Consider the following 19228-nt stretch of genomic DNA (forward strand, 5'->3'; position numbering starts at 1 on the left):
TTCTCTCTCTTCTTTCCATCTTTTCTCTCTACTTTTGCAGTGTCTTCACAGGGCTTGATCTTTTTCAGATTTACAGAGCAACAGACTAACATTTTTTAATCAATTAATAAAATTATGTTTGTTTGTTTTTAATTATTGTGTAACATCAAAACATGTAAATCTGCAGGTGCTTCTTCTGACTACCCGTCCAAATCCCAAAATGTCTAATCGTTTGAGAATGCAAAGGAGAAATAGGAACCAAGGAATGCTGAAAATGTCTGGAATCTTTTTTTCACCAATAACTTTCTTGTATTAAATATTAGGAACGTTGTTACAGTGTGATTGGCAGCATAAAAGATGAAACATTCTGAGAGGAGGTCATAACGACATCCGTGATGATTACCTCAAAAGAAGTTCCTCAAGAAACTTGAGTTGGTTTTAGTTGAATGAAAAATATAACAATAAAAAAATGGCCATTAATAAATAAAAATAGGGAGAAATATGGTAATTTGCTGCTTTGCCTTCTTTTGTTTTTAAAAAAGATGAATCGCATGATAAAGAATACCAAAGGAAAAGAGTTTTACTTTCTTGAAGTTAAATGCACGTTATGCAACTTAAAGATCTTAAAGTTGTTATATGTTATATATGAAATATAACAGATATTGTTTGTTTATTTAAGAACTTTAAGAGATTGACACATATCACACTCTTGTGCCCCATACACCGCACAGCTACAGGGACACTGGTTTTATCAGTATTTGAACACTGACGGTTGCCAGTTATTGACTGCTATTGGAATGGTTGACACACAAACATTGAAAAGTATCGACAGGAATTAAAGTTTAAACAAACATAGCTAAAAAAAATGCTACAACACTACTACATTTAATTATTTGAAGTTAAACATTAATTAATAAATAAAACAAGTTTAACAAACTTTGCCTCTAGGTATCTTGGCAAAGCGTTTTAACAGACAATTGTAGTAAAACTGAACTGTACGCTCACTTTTGAAAAATTCTTACAACTGAATAAGACAAATGTTGCCACAGTAAGCAAACGTATAAGTAAACAAACAATAACCTACCTATACTGAAAGACAAACAATAATATTTAAAGTGTTTGTGGACCTTTTTTGATTTGTTTTCAAACTTGTTTGTTTTATTATGCCGTCCTTATTGACAAAAAAAAAATTTCTTTATCTGCATTTAAATACTTTGTTTTCTTAAAAAAACAAAACAATAAAAACAAGTCGTTTCAATGTCGGTTGCTACAGGAACATATTTATGTATTTTTGATTTCATTTTTAGAGTTTGTTTTTATATTAATGTTGTCTTTTGTATTGTTTCAATAAATCTTTTTCAAAAAATAATCAGACCCTGAAATAATAACATCACTAAAAATAAATAATGTGTGAAAGGACTTCATTGGTAAATTCACCATAACAAACATTTTCACAGCGCTAAATCTCCAATCAGGTGTCAAATACTCACCGCACTTCTGCACCAGCTAATATCAATCAATTATACATTGATTTTTTTTTTCTTTCAGACATACGCTGCCCTCAGTGGACACTTCCTGTAGATGCAACACGTTTAACAGGAAACAGGTAGGTACATACGCATAGGAAATCACCTGCTTATTGAAACTGTTGACCCTTATAATTATAATGTGTCTGAAATTAACATGGAAAATGATCTGGTTCTGACTCATCATGTTATTTTTGTTTCTTTTTTGTATTAATATATTAATGTTGATTAAATCTATTTGGGTTGTGAAAGGTTGGACAAACTGAGAAATTTGAAAGAAATCACCTTGAGATTTGGGAAGCGATGACACTTTTTTTTGTTTAATTACAAACACAGGGGTTAGGGAATTGTTTGTAAAACAGCTGTTTGAGTTATTCATCCATTAATAAATACTGAAATGTAGAGCTGTTTAGTCAGTTGAGAGATTATCATAATATTTGACACTTGCTTTTTCTGTCCACTGACTAATCGGGTAATTATCACAGTAATTTTGAAGCAATAAGATAAACATTTCGTGGGTTAAGCTTCTGATTATAAACAGTAAAATCTTTTTTTTTTTTTGTTTAGAACCATTGATTGGTAAAATATCTGATGTCATCACAAGTGTTTTAATGGAGGAGGTGGGGGTGATAGTAATGCTAAGCAGAAGCAGTTCAGCATTACTATTTGAGTTAAACTCTAAAAAAGTAACTTATCAGTGGTAATAAGACAGTAGCTATGTAGTAGAAACTTAGAAAAGGAAAGCTGAAGTAGAAAAGTAGGAACTGAATGAATGTTATTATTTACATCATGTTTCTCTGGGTGTTTCTGTGTTAATCAGAATCTTTGCTGCTTTTGTTTTTTTTTTTTTGTCATTCTTGCATCGTAAAATTCAAACACACCAGACCCACCAAACTTGTTTGGGTACCTAATATACCATTATGAATTGAGCACTACCACCATACTCAAGGACAAGTACTAAAGATAAAGAAGGTAAATATAAGGGACCTGGTCAGTACTGGCCTTGTTGACTGATATCTGTATATCAGCAAATAAGATGACATTTCCAGGTGTCAGTGGCTGACATTTATCTGTTTTGTAAGATTTGTTTGGCCCTGGATAAATATTCAAAAATTCAAAAAGAATTTCTTTGTTCCTTTGTTAAAAATGAGAAATAAAAAAACAAATAGAATTTGTTGTTGGACAAACTTTCATTTTAAACCTCAGTATCAGGGTAGAATTTAACAAGCAGTGCATCCCTGGTTTGATACATTCAAAATCAAACTCGTCGAACAGAAGTGAACTCATATCATCCACCAGGTCACCAGTGAGCAACACCCTTACATGCAATTTGGCTTTTCAGTTCTGTTTTATGATTTTCATTTGGGCACATAAGCATCCACCACTTTTTAAATAGAATTTTATGTGGAACACCCAAATGGAAAAGAGAAACTGCAGTACCAAAATGTACTTCATTGGAATGCTAATGTCTAAGAACTTTGTTTCTGACGTTCTTAAAAGAAAACCCAAACCCTCTGGCAAACTTCCAGTGACCTTCTGGATATAAAAAAGTTAATATGTTTGTTGTTGTTTTTTTCTAAATTCACATTTACAGGAGAGTAGCAGGCATCCTTCTCTCTCTTCCACTCTCTTTGCCCCTGTTAACCCCCCGCTGTAGCAGCAGTTGCCGGCACCTTGGCTGAGCATGATGTCCGGCTGTAGCAGTAACAGGTGCCTACATGTTGCCTGCTGGCATCGTGCCGCCACCACACTGCAGCAGCCATCTTGGCAGCATGTTGGGTCCTCACGCCCAAGCTCGCAGGCTGTAATCTACCTAATCTCACAGCTGCCAGTCAGTTCAGAGTGGTCATACACACTGATAGTGACTCTTCCTGTACCGTGTGTGACGAAGAGTGAGAACAGTAGTTGATTACATTTTTTTTTATTCAGTGAAGGTTCGTTTTGGATTCTTCTCAATTTGCCCCATGATATGGTCCTTTTTAAATACACACACAGACACACACACACTGTGTCTCCCTCCCCTTTAACGTCAAGCACATCAACTACACAGACCAGTCCTTTTTTTTTCCCTCACTCACTGCCACCCGCTACAGTCCTCCCCCCCTTCCCCCACCGCCACACCAATGCCCCTCAAGCTTACTGTCACCCCTTGCCCCCACCCCCGCCTTCCGCACCTACACTCTCACACATACACACACGCACACACACACACGCCCTCCACCCTTTTTCTATTTCAGATGCAAAGCTGGGGCCGAGGCGAGACGTGCATATAGTCACAGCGGCAATCTCATCTATGTCCAATCTGTCATGCCACTGCCTTTCATTATTCTCCTGCGTGGGGGGAGAGATAACGCCGAGGCATATTTTATGGACAGTTGAGAGAGAGAGAGAGAGGGAGAGAGAGGGAGAGAAGAGAAAGAGAGACTGATAGGGAAATAAAGAGAGAGAAAGATGCCAATATGGTGGAGTAATGGTTGAGAGATATGAAGGGTCCTGCTTTGGCCAGCGAAGAAGTGTCACCCTGCCTCATTGGTATCTAGGTCAATGCAAGAGAGACAAGGAAAAAAAAGGAAGAAGAAGTAAATGAAGTGATGAAAATTATTGAAATGGAGGTTTGGTGCGGGGCGAAGGATGGAAGGATGAAGAGGGAGTGCCGGTCAGTGCCATCTCTTCTCCATTAAAAATGGACAGCCTGAGGGCCTCCAGGCAGGAAGAAAAGGGGAGGGGAAGGGGGGTAAATAGGCGGTAGCCATTCTTCATGGCCACTCGATGGCCCCATAAAATCAGGGCTCGTATGCATGCATGCATGCTGCTGTTGTTGAATATGGAGGAGTGAGGGAATGCGAAGGGGCCAGCAGATGAAGGAGGAGCGCGAGGGACGGGTGAATGAAGGGATGGGTGAATGCACCGGGGTCAGGTATTCTCTTCTGTCACCCCTGTTGCTGGGCTGAGTGGCTGACTGGTTGTCTCTCTGCTCAGCGCACTGGAATGATTGGGTCCTGGCCTGCAGAGAATGGGCTGGCCAGTTTTACATATATACATATATCATGGTCATTGTCATGCTGTGTGTGTGTGTGTGTGTGTGTGTGTGTGTGTGTGTGTGTGTGTGTGTGTTCAATATGCAAATAAGATGCCTTTGATTTCGTGCACGTGTTAGTGTCCATGCATCCGTGTGTCGCCGCAGTCGTGCGGCATCCAGATGTCAGTGCAGCCTCACTCGATGTCTGTCATTGAGACAGTGGGGGTGGGGTTAAGGTGACCTGTTTTAAATATAGACAGTGTCACGACAACATGCCCGACTCGACTTATAAAACCCATTTGCATAATGTTCCTCCCTTATCCCTTGCTTTCTCCCTCAATTTTTTTCCTTCCTCCTGGGAGACAGGCAGAGCAGACGCATCGTGTTTTGCCTTTGTCTCGGCTGTTCAAATGCAAAAAGATGTCATGTCAAGGCTTTCTTCCGTGCACAACCTGCGTCGCACAATGAAGAATGGGACGAAATACAAACACAGAAGTGCTGCGCACAAAGACAAAATAGGTTCCCTGTGTCATTACATCAAATGCAAAAGACTCACCATGGAAGCCTGTCAGTACAGTATGTCCCCGCTACATAACACCACAACTATAAACTAACTGACAAGACTGTAACTCAAATGACACCAATATTCACACATCTTTACACCTCTCCCTGCATATTTTACTCTTCTTTCCCGGCTGCTGGAGGTGTTATTGCCTTGCTGTCTAACAAGCCGAGGCCTTTGAAAAGTATTTGGAAAAAAAGGTTAAAAAGATGACACTGATGGGGCATTTTTAAACAGACCTCATAGACCTTGGACTTTGATTTCTGCTTAACTTTTGTAGCATACCTTGTCCTTCTCGAGCGGATGTGCGAGCAAGCCTTGTCAGTGTGCCCTTCAATTTGAATGCGTACTCCACTCTGGCAAACTAATTAATTATTCCCCTCTTCACCCTCCTTTATTCATCCATTTGTTTTTTTTTCCTCAATGAAGAATACATGCCACATTCCTTCAATACCTTTCCTTCTCTCAGACTCAGCGCCTATTCATTAGGAATTCAAATTAATCAGTATTTACTGTAGCGCTTGCCAGCTCTGCTCTCAAGTGCAATTTCTATCAACAAGGTTGAGTGGGCTTTTGTTTCTTATAGCCAATTGGAATAAAGCTCGCTCTTGCTTTGTCCCATTTTTTTAGATGTTCAATTGAACACATCAACTAGTTTGGCACATAAGACGGAATTGAAGTTCTCCCAGAATGCAATGCTACAAGGACTTTTCATCTGACATTCAATGAACTCTGAAATTAAGGCGCCGCAACAGTTCAAAAAGGAACCCAAGCTAATTGTCAGGCTTTTTTGGGCAGAGGGCTATCTATCAGTAGTACATGGCCACAACAAAAAAAAGTTGCAGTTTGCTTTAAAAAGTCATCTTTTGTTTCGATATTGCCAACTAAAGCTGTCTTTCAGCACTTTAGTAAATTAGCACTTTTGAACTCCGGTCCACTAGTTACTTTTATTTCCTCTATGAATACTGATGCCGAAGCATCGAGCAGTAGTATTCAGATCCAGCATGTCACCCATTGTCAGAGAAGTTCTGTGTCACTGAGGGTGGCTAAGGCCAAGGCATTTAATCTGTGCAGTGTTAAAATCACATAGACATCAGTGAGAATTAGTCTTAATGTGTGGGCGTGCTTGAAAAACATCATCGTATGTTCTGTGTCATCAGACTCAACGAGTGTTAAGAGCTGATCCTTCCTGTGACAGCATTACACTCATGTGTACAGTATATTCAAAAAGTAATTGTGTGGCAAGAACCTGTTTCCTTCCCGGGGATTCTGTCAGTGTTGTTTAGTCAAAGCTGCTGGTGACGTCGGTTATGGCTTCACTGAGACAGTTCTGTCATCCTCGGTTTTTAAAGGGTCTGTATTTGACCTCAAACAATGATATGTATTAGTTTTTACTGCATAAACTCAACCAAGAAATCTTCAATAATCTAATAATTTAATAAATATAAGCAGTGAGTGACAGTAAAAGTGTGTGGACAGAGAACAGCAAGTACTAAAACTGTCTGAAGTGGATACTATTCTTTTCTCATTGTCTCCTTTCTTGGAGTTCAGGTCATCCACTAAATGGGATGTAGGTGGTTCGATCCCTGGCTGCTCTGGCACCAAAGTATCCTTGGCCATGTTTCTCTCCGATGTGTTCATCTGACTATGAATATGTGTGAATGGTAGATAGAGTGTTTGTATGAATGGGTGTGAATTGGTAAATAAGGCGTGTTGTATAAAGTGCTTTGAATGCTCCAGCAGAGTAGAAAGGCACTATATAAAAACCATTTATCAAACCAAGGAACACCATCACTATGAACTATGTGAACCAGGTCTACTTGTTCACCTGTGCACACCTGTCATTTTGCCACTTACTAATTATTTTGTTGTACTTATGGAAAGATTTCGCAGCCAGCTCCCTAAATGGGGAACAAAATCTGAGAAGTGCTCTTGTTAAAACTTACTAATACTTTTAAACTACCTGCAGAGGGATTTTTAGAACTGCTTTGTAGCTGACAAATGTTGTCATACAGTAGGCCACTTCCTTGTGATTGAAAGATGAAGAATTTAAAGTTAAAGAATTGTTTCCTTCTAGTGCCGCAAGCCCAGCTGTCAACATTAAAGTCACCGAAATAGAATGACCTGAATAACTTTTTTTTTGTATGATTCCAGCTAGTTTCCAGTTCCTGGCCCACTGTTTAGCAGTCTCATCTCCTTCTCAGTGAGTTTGGTGAGTACACAAATGCAAATCATGGTAAAGTCTGCTTTAAAAAAACAGGATTATGCTTTAAAGCTAAAAAATAGTCATGTAACACTCCAGTGCTTTCTTTTATCTCACTGAAATGTGAGGGGAGTAAAGGTGCTTGAGTACATGTTTATTTTATGGACAACTTCAGATCTACATACTAAATACCTTATATTGCATACGTCCATGGATTGTATGTAATCATCTCTGTTTAATCCAGCTCTTCAGAGAAATGAATGCAGTGGGTTTTGGTCAGTGATTGTTGATCAATGGTCATGAGAATTTGCATAATTATGATTAAGGAACTGACCTCCCAGCCCATTGTCCCTTCAGTGGGCTGGTTTCAGTCATTATGCAAATGTACTGTTTATAAGATTTGGGGAAACCTGCAGTCAGCTGAAGAAGTCACTTGGATGAGTGACGAAACGTTTCTCCCACAAAACGCTACGTCCAGATGAACAGAATCAACTTTTGGAGACCTTTAGGAGCTGCATTTATTTCATTAACCCACTAATTTTCACCTTGAAAAATTTATGCTCATAAATAACATTTTTATGGCTTTGAGCCCTAAAATCTGAGATTATTTTTAATAATCCTGGCCAGTAGCACACCGGCCATGTTGCTGATTAATGTATGAACTGTATTTATCTACATTTTTCCAAATGCCACTTTTAATCTGAGCCAAGGTTGTGATTATAGAGAAAGTTAAGGACTTCTTTTGAAGTTATCAACGCCTGGTTGAAACTAGCCTTTTGGCCTTTGCAAGCTTTCCCTTTACCCAACTTCTTACTTAACAAGGCCAGGCTGAAAAACCCACAGATCTAATTGAATATTGATATGTGTGTGTATAGAGGCCCAGAGCGAGGCTCGCCCATGTTAAGCCATTCAGTGCATCCTCTTGATTGAAATTCCATTAGCTTGTTAGTAGAGGATAGTGGAGAGTCGGTGAATACTTAGCCTTGTTAGCCGAGGCGCAGGCTAAATGAGTGTGCACAGGGTCATTGTCCACTTAAAACTCACTCTGCAAACCGGCGGGCAGCTTGAATAATTCATGGAGCATGACCCGCGCTGACTGGGCTTTAAACGAGTGTAGCTTCTCTGTCTGTCTGTTTGGATAATATCTCCACTCTGGAGTTAATTAAGTTTTCATTTTTTTTTATTTCAGCCAGCTGTGTGTACAGCGGTCAGAGACTTGTCCCTGTGGAGACACTGAAAGCCAAATGAAAAGCGAATGGAGAAAAAATGATTGCAATATAAAGTTATAAATGGAGCTTTTTCTTCTCCTATCTCATCATACAGGAAGCACATTAGCCCATTAATTAGAAGCCATTACCTGTCTCTGTTCAACAGGTTTCAGAAAACTGTTGTTTCTATAGGAACTGGATGTTGCAACCTTTGAAACAAGAAACAGTAAAGTTGAATGGCATTTGAGACCAAGCTCTGATAAAGCTCCTCATTCAGATAATCTTTTGCAAAAACCCTCCAAAATTTCAAGGCAGTTCATGAAAGGTTACTCATCAGTAGTTTTAGACTAAACATAAATCAAATGAATATGCCTAGATCAAAGAAACATCAAGTAGGAGAAAATAAGCAACATTCTACAAGTACAAGTACAAATGATGCAGTCTGTAGAAACCTGCAGTCCTATTGTCAGTTATAAGTCCTGTATAATAAAGCACCTCTGTGGAAGCCTCCATTTCCATAAATGAAACATTTCTCAGCTGTTTGTGTTTTTAGCCCTTGACACTGCACTTTAAAGGTCCTTTGGTATGCCACTTTTCTCCACTCAGAGGCGCTACATGCCACCAGGTAAGGCAGACAACTGCTTGGGGCTCCAGGCCATTGGGGGTACCCCTGAGGGCTGACATAACTTAAACTCCAGCAGTGGCAGTTTATAGTGACAGAAGAAAAGAGATGACCTTCCTGGGGGGGTCCCACCTGACTCCAGTCACTCCTGTTGCAAATGGTGTGCATGTTTCTGCTTAAACAAACTTAATAAGAACAAAGAAAGAGTCAATAAAAATATAGAAGACTTGTTCTTTGGAGAAGAGAAGGAAGAAATAAAAGAGGTAAAAAGTAAAACACTGGTGAGGAGTTTTATACAGAAATTCCACTATAGCCTTACTTTATTTCATTTATTGATGGACTGGTTGTTATATAGCGCTCTAACTTAGCACTAAAAGTATTTATACAACTTGCCTCATTCATACCCATTCAAACAAGCACTTCTTGATATGCTTTTTCCATGTACGTGCTTTTTATCTAACATTCAGACACCTCCTGAGCCACAGCCACCCTTAGTTATCTTGGCTAGCAGAGCAGCCTAGTGTGTTGAGTCAAGTGTGCTGGCCAGGAGCCTGTGTTTGGATGCCAGGAGTTGACTGTTTAACAAAGCAACAAGTTCTCCAATTCAGAAATATATCTATGTTTTTATTCCTTCAATTATGCACCAAAGTAGTGTCCTACAATGCAATGTGACTAGCGCTTCACTTTTTATCAAGATTCCTGCATGGCATCTAATGGAAACACTCCACTGAGAAGAGATGCCATGCCTTTTTATGACCAACTTTTTATTAATGAAATGGTGTGTTAAAACAAATATCTCAGAGCAGAACCAGACAAAAAGGCCCAAAGACAAAATGACAATGAATAATACAATAACTATATTATTAGTTATGCATTTTAGCATTCATTTATTTGTTGTGCTTCATAGAGGTTCTTACTGCACCCAAAATGTGCACGGCTAACCACCAGCAGCATTAACGCTAAAGAAAGCCAAATAACAGAAACTTCTGGCTTCCGGTTGAACAGCCATACACTGTACATTTACTGCTGTACATACATCTCTCTATGTCAGCATCATCAGCAGTAGTTATCTAATAGTTAGTTAATAGTAGTTAGCTAATGACGAGCTTGGTTAAGGATTTATAATGTAATTTAGTCCACAAATTGAGTAGGGTGGAAGAATCTGTTTGATTAATGAAACAAATACTAAGCTGCAAAACGATTACATGTTGCTAGGCCCAATCATTGCATTCAAATACCACAATTTTACATTATATCCTATTATTTATTATTAGGGCTTACAATACAAAATGTTTATTTTGTATTAAGGATTCTGTGGTGCTTTTAGTTCAATAGTTCATATTATTTAGATGTTGTTGTTATATTGTATATCCATCTTTCTTCTTCCGCTTATCTGCCCAGGAGGCTGATCCCCAACCATCTCAGCTGGCTCCTTTCGATGTGGAGGAGCAGCGGCTCTGCTCTGAGCCCCTCCCGGATGGCCGAACTCTCCGTAAGGGAGAGGCCAGCCATCCTTCGGAGGAAGCCCATTTCCACTGCTTGTATCCTCGTTCTCGTTCTTTCGGTCACTACCCACAGCTCGTGACCATAGGTGAGGGTAGGGACGTAGATCGACCAGTAAACTGAGAGCTTCACTTTTACACTCAGCTCTCTCTTCACCACGATGGACCAGTACACCGTTTGCATCTCTGCAGCTGCAGCACCAACCTGTCTGTCGATCTCCCACTCCCTTCTCTCATCACTCATGCACAAGACCCAGAGATACTTAAATTCCTCCACTTGGAGCAGGAACTCGTCCCTGACCCAGAGTGGACACTCCACCCTTTACCGGCTGAGGACCATGGGCTCAGATTTGGATGCTGATTCTCATTCTTACTCGGCTGCACACCGTTCTAGTACGAACTGGAAGCCGCCACCTGATAAAGCCAACAGAGCCACAACATCTGCAAAAAGCAGAGATGAGATTCTGAAACCACTCAAGTGGTTTCAAAGCCTTCCTCCACTTGGCTACACCTAGAAATTCCATCCATAAAAATTTCCGATCAGAATCGGTGACAAAGTAAATCACTTTTTTCCTTTTTTTTTTGTCATTGTCAAGTCATTGTTTTCCATTTTGTTCCAGTGGAAAGACCAGGCCCTTTATTTGGGAACCTACTAAATAAGTACCTTTTACCAGAATGACTGCATAGACACGTACACACAAACACTGTTCAAACAAGTAACACTTACATGGCAATTTAACCATACAAGAACAAAATCATTAATGAAAAGCTGAATTCATTAAAGTTACTGCCCAGATTTTAAAATACTGTGATGAAGGCTAAAGCAAGGCCTGCACACCACTGATCACCAGTGATGACTGAAAGAATACTCGTTAGAACAGGGAGTCACAAAATTTTGGCGTCAGAAACCGTAGTTGGTCTTCACCGGCTGACTTCACAGCTAAAGGTTCTGATGTGTTGTCACATGATGTGATTGGTTTAGAAACTGTCTCAAAAATATGAAGCATGCTTGGCAGGGTAGGCCTCACACATCAGCGTTACACACAAAATGGCACAGCAGTTCAGTGAGGAAACTTTAATTACTTTTCACATGACAAACACTGCCACATGAAAGCAAGAACTGAATGTTGGGTTTTTAGAACCTGAACAACAGCTGAAATTGGAGTTTTTGAATGCCAGGAAGATGAAGAAAAACAGTAAGCAGCAGGCCTAAGTATACCACAATGGCCTTCTAACGGGCATTTAAAAAATAAATAAATAAATAGCTGCAACTTTTTCAAACTTCAGTAAGTCAGAAGAATATTTTGGCTTGCTTAGAAACCTCCAAGGACAAGGCCTAAAAACTTAAGGCGTTGTGCTAGGACAGCCTCTCTTCTGTCACTGCCTTCCGCCTCACACTGGCATTGTGCAAACTCAGCTCCTTTTACCTGAAAGTCTTCCAGAGTTGCATCATCTCTTTCAGGAGTAACACATCCTCATCCTGGAGCCTTTTTACAGCCATCACCTTATCAAAGACCTTCTTTTTGAAGAGAATACCAACCATGCTCTAAATTAAAAGAACACAGGACACTTATTACTTGCTATTAAATCATCTTCAGGGATAGTGCACTTAACTAAAACAAAACTAATGCAAAGCACACAAGGCTAACTGCTATAGGAAAACATAAATGTCACCTCTAGTGGCCCAACTTTGTCTCCTCCTGCTACCATGGCAACATGTTCATTTAGTACGGTAGTTTGGCACCAAAATGTCTTCTTCTGGTGTTTTAAGGAAAACACAACCTCACCACACCAGTGTATCTGTTTTATTGTGAGGGCACTAGACTTGGTGCTTGACAAAAGTGCTTTGTTTTCATCTGTCCTGACCTCCTGATTCTATAAAAACAAATGAATTACATTAATGATTTGTTTAACACTTTAACTTTATGGAAACGAACATCTGAGCCCAGCCCTGAATGTCACGAACCAGCTGATGTGTCTGTGTGACATCAAGTGACAGCTCCGAGGACTTTAATTCTCTCTCACACCTTTTCTACATTGTGAACATGTGAAAATTAGACATGTGCATTACCAAAATTGTCATTTTTCTTCTGTAAGTCTGGTTGTGTCTGTTCAGAGAACTTTTATGAAGTGTGCTGCACATGGTGCGCTCTTCTAATTTGTTCCATTCCATACACCGTAACATGAGCATGTCTGTGCACACTATGAGACAAAGCAAAATGTTACATCCCTTTAATAAACACATCCACAAAAATAAAGCCCTGCTATGATCACATCTGGTCATCTAACCATGTACAGGAAAATTTGCAGTGACAGAGCACGACAATGACAAATGCAGTTATCAGTGTCACAGTAAACAGCCCACTGACCTGATCTGGAAGTGAATGTGGTTGTGATAGCACCAGGTGGAACCTGCTCTGGTTTGCACCCAGTTACCTGATCTAAAAACAAAATGAATCCATGCATCTGAATGAGTAATTATATGATTATGATAAACTGGTGATGATCACAGACAAACAAAAATAAAGAAATTTACCTTTCATTTAAGACCGTGTTCCTAAGATAAAATGAATACGGTAATTAAATACATAAAGTAAGTTATAACACCCACTCTTGTTAAAGCAATAGTGTTTTTAACTTCTAGCCACTGCCATGATTGTCAAAAGGGAGGTATAAACCGAGCAAGAGAATGGCTGCTCCTTACACAGCTTCTACACTTCATTAGTGCAAATAACCCAAAAGGATGCGAAAAGATTCACTGAACCTTTAAAATCATCTTACACACACACACACAAATACAAGAATGCCCTGAAAACAAGAAGAACTCATCTCTTAATATTCAAACCAACCTCTGTTGTGGTCACTGGTCAAGGGTCATATGTCACTGCCACTTTTGCAAAGCTACTGACATGGCCAAGACACAGGAGCTAGTGTGCATTCAGTAAAGCTGTCCCCAGGTAGCCTCCAGTATATTTGGTGTAGCATGCCATCTACACACAGAAAATGTGTGTTTGTGTCTGTGTAGTAGATTACAGAAGAATAGAACAGAGATTTTTGGGGTCACTTTTAAAGACGATTTACCTTGTAGATTGTAATAAGGTGTCTTATGATGACTGGCACAGTAAAAGAACCATTAAATACAATTTCATAACTGGGGTGCACTGGAAATCTAAACTAAAAAACTTATGAATAGTCCTATAAGGGAATAGTTGGCATTTTTCAGTGACCTTTGAATTTAAGCTTAATAAAGTTTACTCAATAAAGAAAAATCATCAAGTTTGCCGGAGTTTCTGCTTTACTTCTCAGGAAGTTTTGTTGTATAACTATTGCTGCCTCAGTTCACATATACAGTCTCGATTTTTTAAAGATGTCTTCAAAAATTAATTTGGTGATCTTTGTTTTCTAGCATAAACAGAATCATACTTTATTTGACCCAGAGTGACCAAAACAGAGGTCTGTGCCAGAGAAACATGTTATTCACAGACTAGAAGTCACCGAATTTGAAATTGTCGGTCTTGAAAGTGCTTGCACACATGAGGCTCTTTCTTTAAGGAGGATAGTCTGTAGTATAGCTTAGAAGGCTGAATGCCAAAATGATTTCAAAAAGGTTTCTGTATTGCTTTCGGCAGTGGCAAGTGCATGCTACACATACATTGCACATACAGAAAGCACTTCTCTGATTATGTGAGCAATGCTTGATTGTAGGACTGACAGCATCCAGTAGGAAAACTGTTATATTTTGCTTATCTCTGCTTGCAGGTGAATGCAGTATTTAGCAAGCAGATAAACACGTGATTCTTGATGGAGACCAATAAAATCAATAAATGGACACCAAATATTGGCCTTGTGAGCATTGGGCATAAAAAAGCAGACCCAAATGAAGATGATATGATCAAAAACAAAACACTAATACGTACTCTTGTGAAAAGCACACTCTTACATTAATAGTTTAGCAGTTTGAATGACTCCTCTCTATATCTGCATATTTTCCTCCATCGTTTATGTTCCGTTTCTCTACAACTCTGCATGGTTATTTCTGTTACACACTCAATATGCTCGTTTACTAAATTTGCTTATTGCTCTCTATTTATCTTGTTTATATGCTGTCGGCTGTTGCAGTTACACAATATTAATCATCAGTCATCTAAGTTCCAAGTGAAACAACATACAGTATATCATCACCGGCCACTGGCAATGTACCTCTTAAATTTTACTGCCAGTGCCAGGTTGTTGTATCATTAATCAGTAACATTCACTGTAATGTCATTGCCCCTCACACTCAGTATGAAAGTGGTGTTATCAAAAAAAAAGAAAAAGAAAAAAGAAACAGAAAAAAGACTTAATGGCTTTTTTTGGCATCTGCTTCTTGCCTTCATACCTCCCTCACTTGATTTGCTGCAGGTTCTCCAACATATCTGTAAATGCTATTAATGTAACAGGTGACTATTCATGATGGTGAGAGCAGCTTTGTGATTACTCTCAATTTACTGCTTGTGACTTGAAAGAATAAATATTATAAGCTACATTTCTGACAAGCAAAGAATAACACAACTGTCATGCAGCAGCCTGCATCCATTGTGTTACAACACATTGGTCTCCATTCATTTATGTCAATGTTTAATTAATACTGAGTGGCTAATATAACATGCCACAGAATTGTAGTCAATGCCTCTTAACATGTAATTTCTCACCGTGCGTTTTCTTCTTTTCATTTTCAGTTACAGAACTCTGAGTACACATTCATAGTACTTTTATTAAGATAGTGTTCGATTCTTTAAGGAGGACTGTAATTTGGTTTGTGCTTATAAAGAGCTCAAGAGGAGCTCATAAAAGTGGCAGCTATTTACAGTCACTTCAGCCCCACAATTTTTTTCAGCTAATGTATTCAGCCCTTCTTCCACATTGCAATGCTATGACCAGGTGCAAATTGACGTTCCTAATGCAAGGAAGCTTTTTCCTAAACTCCCCACTGTAGTATTCAGTGACTGCCGTCCAACTGGGTCGTGCCTGGGTGTGTTAAATGTTGGTGTTTCAGTCAAGTTAAAGTAGTAAATGTTGTTAGCTTGTGATTTGTTGCTAATATATTGAACCCTATATTGACATTGTGTAAATTTGCTAAAAATTTGTTTATGATGATTTTCTTGCTGTGCCGAGCAGAGATGGGCAGTGACGTGTAATCACATTACTTTTTTCAAGTAACTTAACCAACACTGGTGCCAAGAAGGCTAGTTTACAAGTCAGATAGCATGTTTAGCTATGCAGCATCTTGGTGGCATAGTTGGCAGCCATATCATTGCCTCATTACATACATTAAACAAGGACCTGCTTTAAGACGGTCGTTCCAGGCCTTATGTTTGCCCTTTAATTTGTGTTGAGTGCCTTTAAGGAGACTAGGGTCCTTATGGTTTTAAAAGTATTGTTCTTCTGGTGGAGTGTTACAACTTTGACTATTTACAAAGGGAACATGGAGGAACTATTTGATTATATTTTCTAAAAGGCCCCTGAAAAGCCTTCAGTTGATCCAAAATGGTGCAACGCGAGTACTGACACATGCTAGAAGAGCATATTTCTCCCCTGTTAGCTTCTACATCAGCTCAAATTCTAGATCTAAATCTAGAATCAAATCTGAAATCCTTCTCAAGATCTTGAATATTCATGCCCCATCTTACCTTAAAAAGCTCATAGTACCATATCACCACAACAGAGCACTTCACTCTCAGACTGCTGGTTCACTTGTGGTTCCTAGAATATTTAAAAGTAGAATGTGAGGCAGAGCCTTCAGCTTTAAGGCTCTTCTTCTATGGAAGAGGAGCTCCCAATTTGGATTTGGAAGACAGACCCTTTCTAAGATTAGTCTTAACTTTATTTTTTTGGTAAAGCATATACTTAGGGCTGAATCCTCCCTTAGTTAATTGCAATAGTCTTCCCAAACTGCTTCCCATGATGCCCTGGGCATTTCTTCTTCAGTCACTGCTTTTCACTCTCTATATTTTTAAACACCATTTTGCCTTTAATGATTATTATTCATCTATGGCTCTTTTACACAGTGTCTTTTGTCCTGGCTCCCTCCCTTCACACTCACGTGGTCACGGCATATAACTGGCCCTCCCCAGGATGGCTCTTTCTTCCTGTTGAGTTTTTTCTTCCCACTGTCGCCAAGTGCTTGCTCATAAGTGGGTGATCTGATTGTTGAGGTTTTTTCTCTGTTGTTATATGTCTTTACCTTACAAAATAAAGTGCCTTTACATGACTGTTGTTGTGATTTGGCACTATACAAAAGAACTGAATCAAATTAATTTGACTCTTTATATCCAATTACAAATCAGAGACTTCATCAAATTTGACAAGCGAGAATTTACAATGATCATATGAAGCAGCAGATAAGATCCCCTTCTGCATCTTCTGAACAGGAACAACTGGACTGTGCAAAGGTCTCGTCCCTCATTTAAAAAAATGGAAGTGCTTGAGCAAAAAAGAAAAATCATGGTAGTATGGAAGTGGCAGTTCTGGCAATTTGGCACAGTCAGCCTACATTCTGTTCATGTCAGCCTTTAAATGATTAATGCCTTCTCACACATGAGGCATTTTCTACATCCTGCAGTGAAAAACTTGAGATTTTCTTCAGCAATTGTAGATAAAAATACAGTCATTAAAGTTTTTTGATAATCAAAATGTCTTTTGATAAATTTTTCTTTTTTTTCATTCAGCTATTTTATTGCTAGTGCTCAGAATACCATATTTTGTTCAATTGTATTTTTAGCATTGAAATTACTTTCTGAAGTTGAATTAGAACCTGAAACTTTTCCCAAAAAAAGGGAACTCAAAAAACCTCCAGTAAAATCACCAAAGAAAAGCCCTCCAGGTCGCTGTCTGGCACACGAGCCTGACAAAAACTTCATAAATGCTGTCACAAATCTATGAAAGCTCCATAACACTTTTAGGGCTCAAAAGCAGAAGCATATACACTCAATGTAATATCTTTGAGATCAGTTTCAACTTAAAGAGAACAAAAAAAGAACCCTGGCATCTCAATCCAGTCAGCATCCATTTCACTGAGATGCAGAGGCTCGCCTAATTATTCGTGTCTGCGATGACCCCACTTTGGCCTGCCCATTACTACCACCTATCCAACTCCAACCACTCTCAGACTCTTCTCTGTCTCCGCTGTCCTAGACATCAGCTCACTCCTTCCACTTCCTCTTTCTTACCCATCCATTCTGGTAGTTGTCATCAATCTTGCTAAAATGACAGGCGACAGATGTTAGCCTTTACAAAGATCAAATCTGCTGCTTCAGGGCGGCCTGGTCACATGCAAACACACACAGGCATAGACATGCAGAGATATGCACACATGCACATGTAGTCTCACAGGCATACACGCACACGCACGTGAGCCATAACTACTGACGGGTCACATTGTCCATGCATGCATTCACCCTCTCTCCCCTTCATCCAATTGCTAAATCTGTTCTGACACCGAAGACACAGAGAGGTATCGGTGGTAAAATGGTCCCCGTACATGCATGTAGACCACACAGACAAGCTGCACACACACTTTTGCCTGACTAGAACATGTGCATATATTGATTTGTTAGTTTATGCTACTTCTGTGTGATGTGTCAGACACTGTAATTGCACTGTAGTGAGTGTGTGCTGTGTGGATCATCTACTGGTTTTGCTGTGAGTCACTCAGGCCAGACGGAGGGAGGAGTGTGTTCCTTGTAGCTATGCTGAATCCAAATATACAGAAACACTGCAACACCTGCTGTTTGCTGGCAGAACAGGCAAGCAAAATATATCTACTATATGTACAATCAAACAGTCTGTGCTCATTGGATATGAAAGATTGCCAAACTCTGAATGTTACAGTAAAATGTAATATGAGCAAAGATACTTCAAATGTGTATACTCTCCCCAGTGTCCCAACCTCCATTCAGCCTCAATTGATGATATATCAGTAGATATATAAATCAATAAATTGCACACTGTTGGTTCACTTAAATATTTATCTGTTTCTATTGTTAGAAAACTGAACAAGTTTGAAAGAAGTTGCTGACAATTTTTTTCAACATACGATGAGGTTGAGGTCAACAGCTCTACTATGAGTTTTGCTTTTCTGGCATTTACATCACTCTGGAGGCCATTTTGGAAAAGGTCTGATTTTGTTGGCGAGGAAAAATCATTTTAGTGTTGATGTGGAGAACTAAAAACAAACAACAACAACAACAAACAATTGTTCAGAAATGTAACTTGTTGGATGTATTAATCAGGTGTGTCCAGAACTTAATCAATGGGTAATGTTAGCTAACTGTTACAAAACTTTACAGAGACAATGCTATGTTATTGAAGGTTCTGGTTGAAAGGTTTCCCTAATCCATCTGTAAGTAGAAGCCAGGTCATTCTGTAAATTATATTTTATGTAATTTCAGGCCCAGGGCTCCTGATCCCTTGGAGATCCAGAATGATTACAAAGACACAGAAAGATCACAAGGAGATATCCCTCCATAAATACATCCATCCACAGTCAGTGTAGAGACATAACCTCTCCAGCATGTCCTGAGTTTACCGCAAGACGTTCTTCCAGAAAGGATATGCCTCAGAAATCTC

The 19228-nt window shown here is 39.2% G+C and overlaps 1 protein-coding gene across 7 annotated transcripts in view; it reads left to right on the forward strand.

Moving 5' to 3' along the window:
• LOC146374509 (uncharacterized) overlaps positions 1 to 19228 on the forward strand; it is a 462267-nt gene that overhangs the window by 408730 nt on the left and 34309 nt on the right. For 5 of the 7 annotated variants that reach the window (XM_084949001.1, XM_084948998.1, XM_084949000.1 and 2 more), the window contains 2 exons: positions 1528 to 1585; positions 7241 to 7298. In XM_084949001.1, the coding sequence (XP_084805127.1) occupies positions 1528 to 1585; positions 7241 to 7270 (88 nt within the window). In that variant the 3' untranslated portion in view covers positions 7271 to 7298. Of the gene's footprint in view, positions 1 to 1527; positions 1586 to 7240; positions 7299 to 8478; positions 9008 to 19228 lie in introns of those variants that run through there. The other 2 variants (XM_084948990.1, XM_084948994.1) reach the window with 2 other exon arrangements.

This window comes from Perissodus microlepis, chromosome 13 (assembly GCF_051167445.1).
Source record: "Perissodus microlepis isolate ML-2025 ecotype Zambia chromosome 13, ASM5116744v1, whole genome shotgun sequence".
NCBI classification, from domain to species: domain Eukaryota; kingdom Metazoa; phylum Chordata; class Actinopteri; order Cichliformes; family Cichlidae; genus Perissodus; species Perissodus microlepis.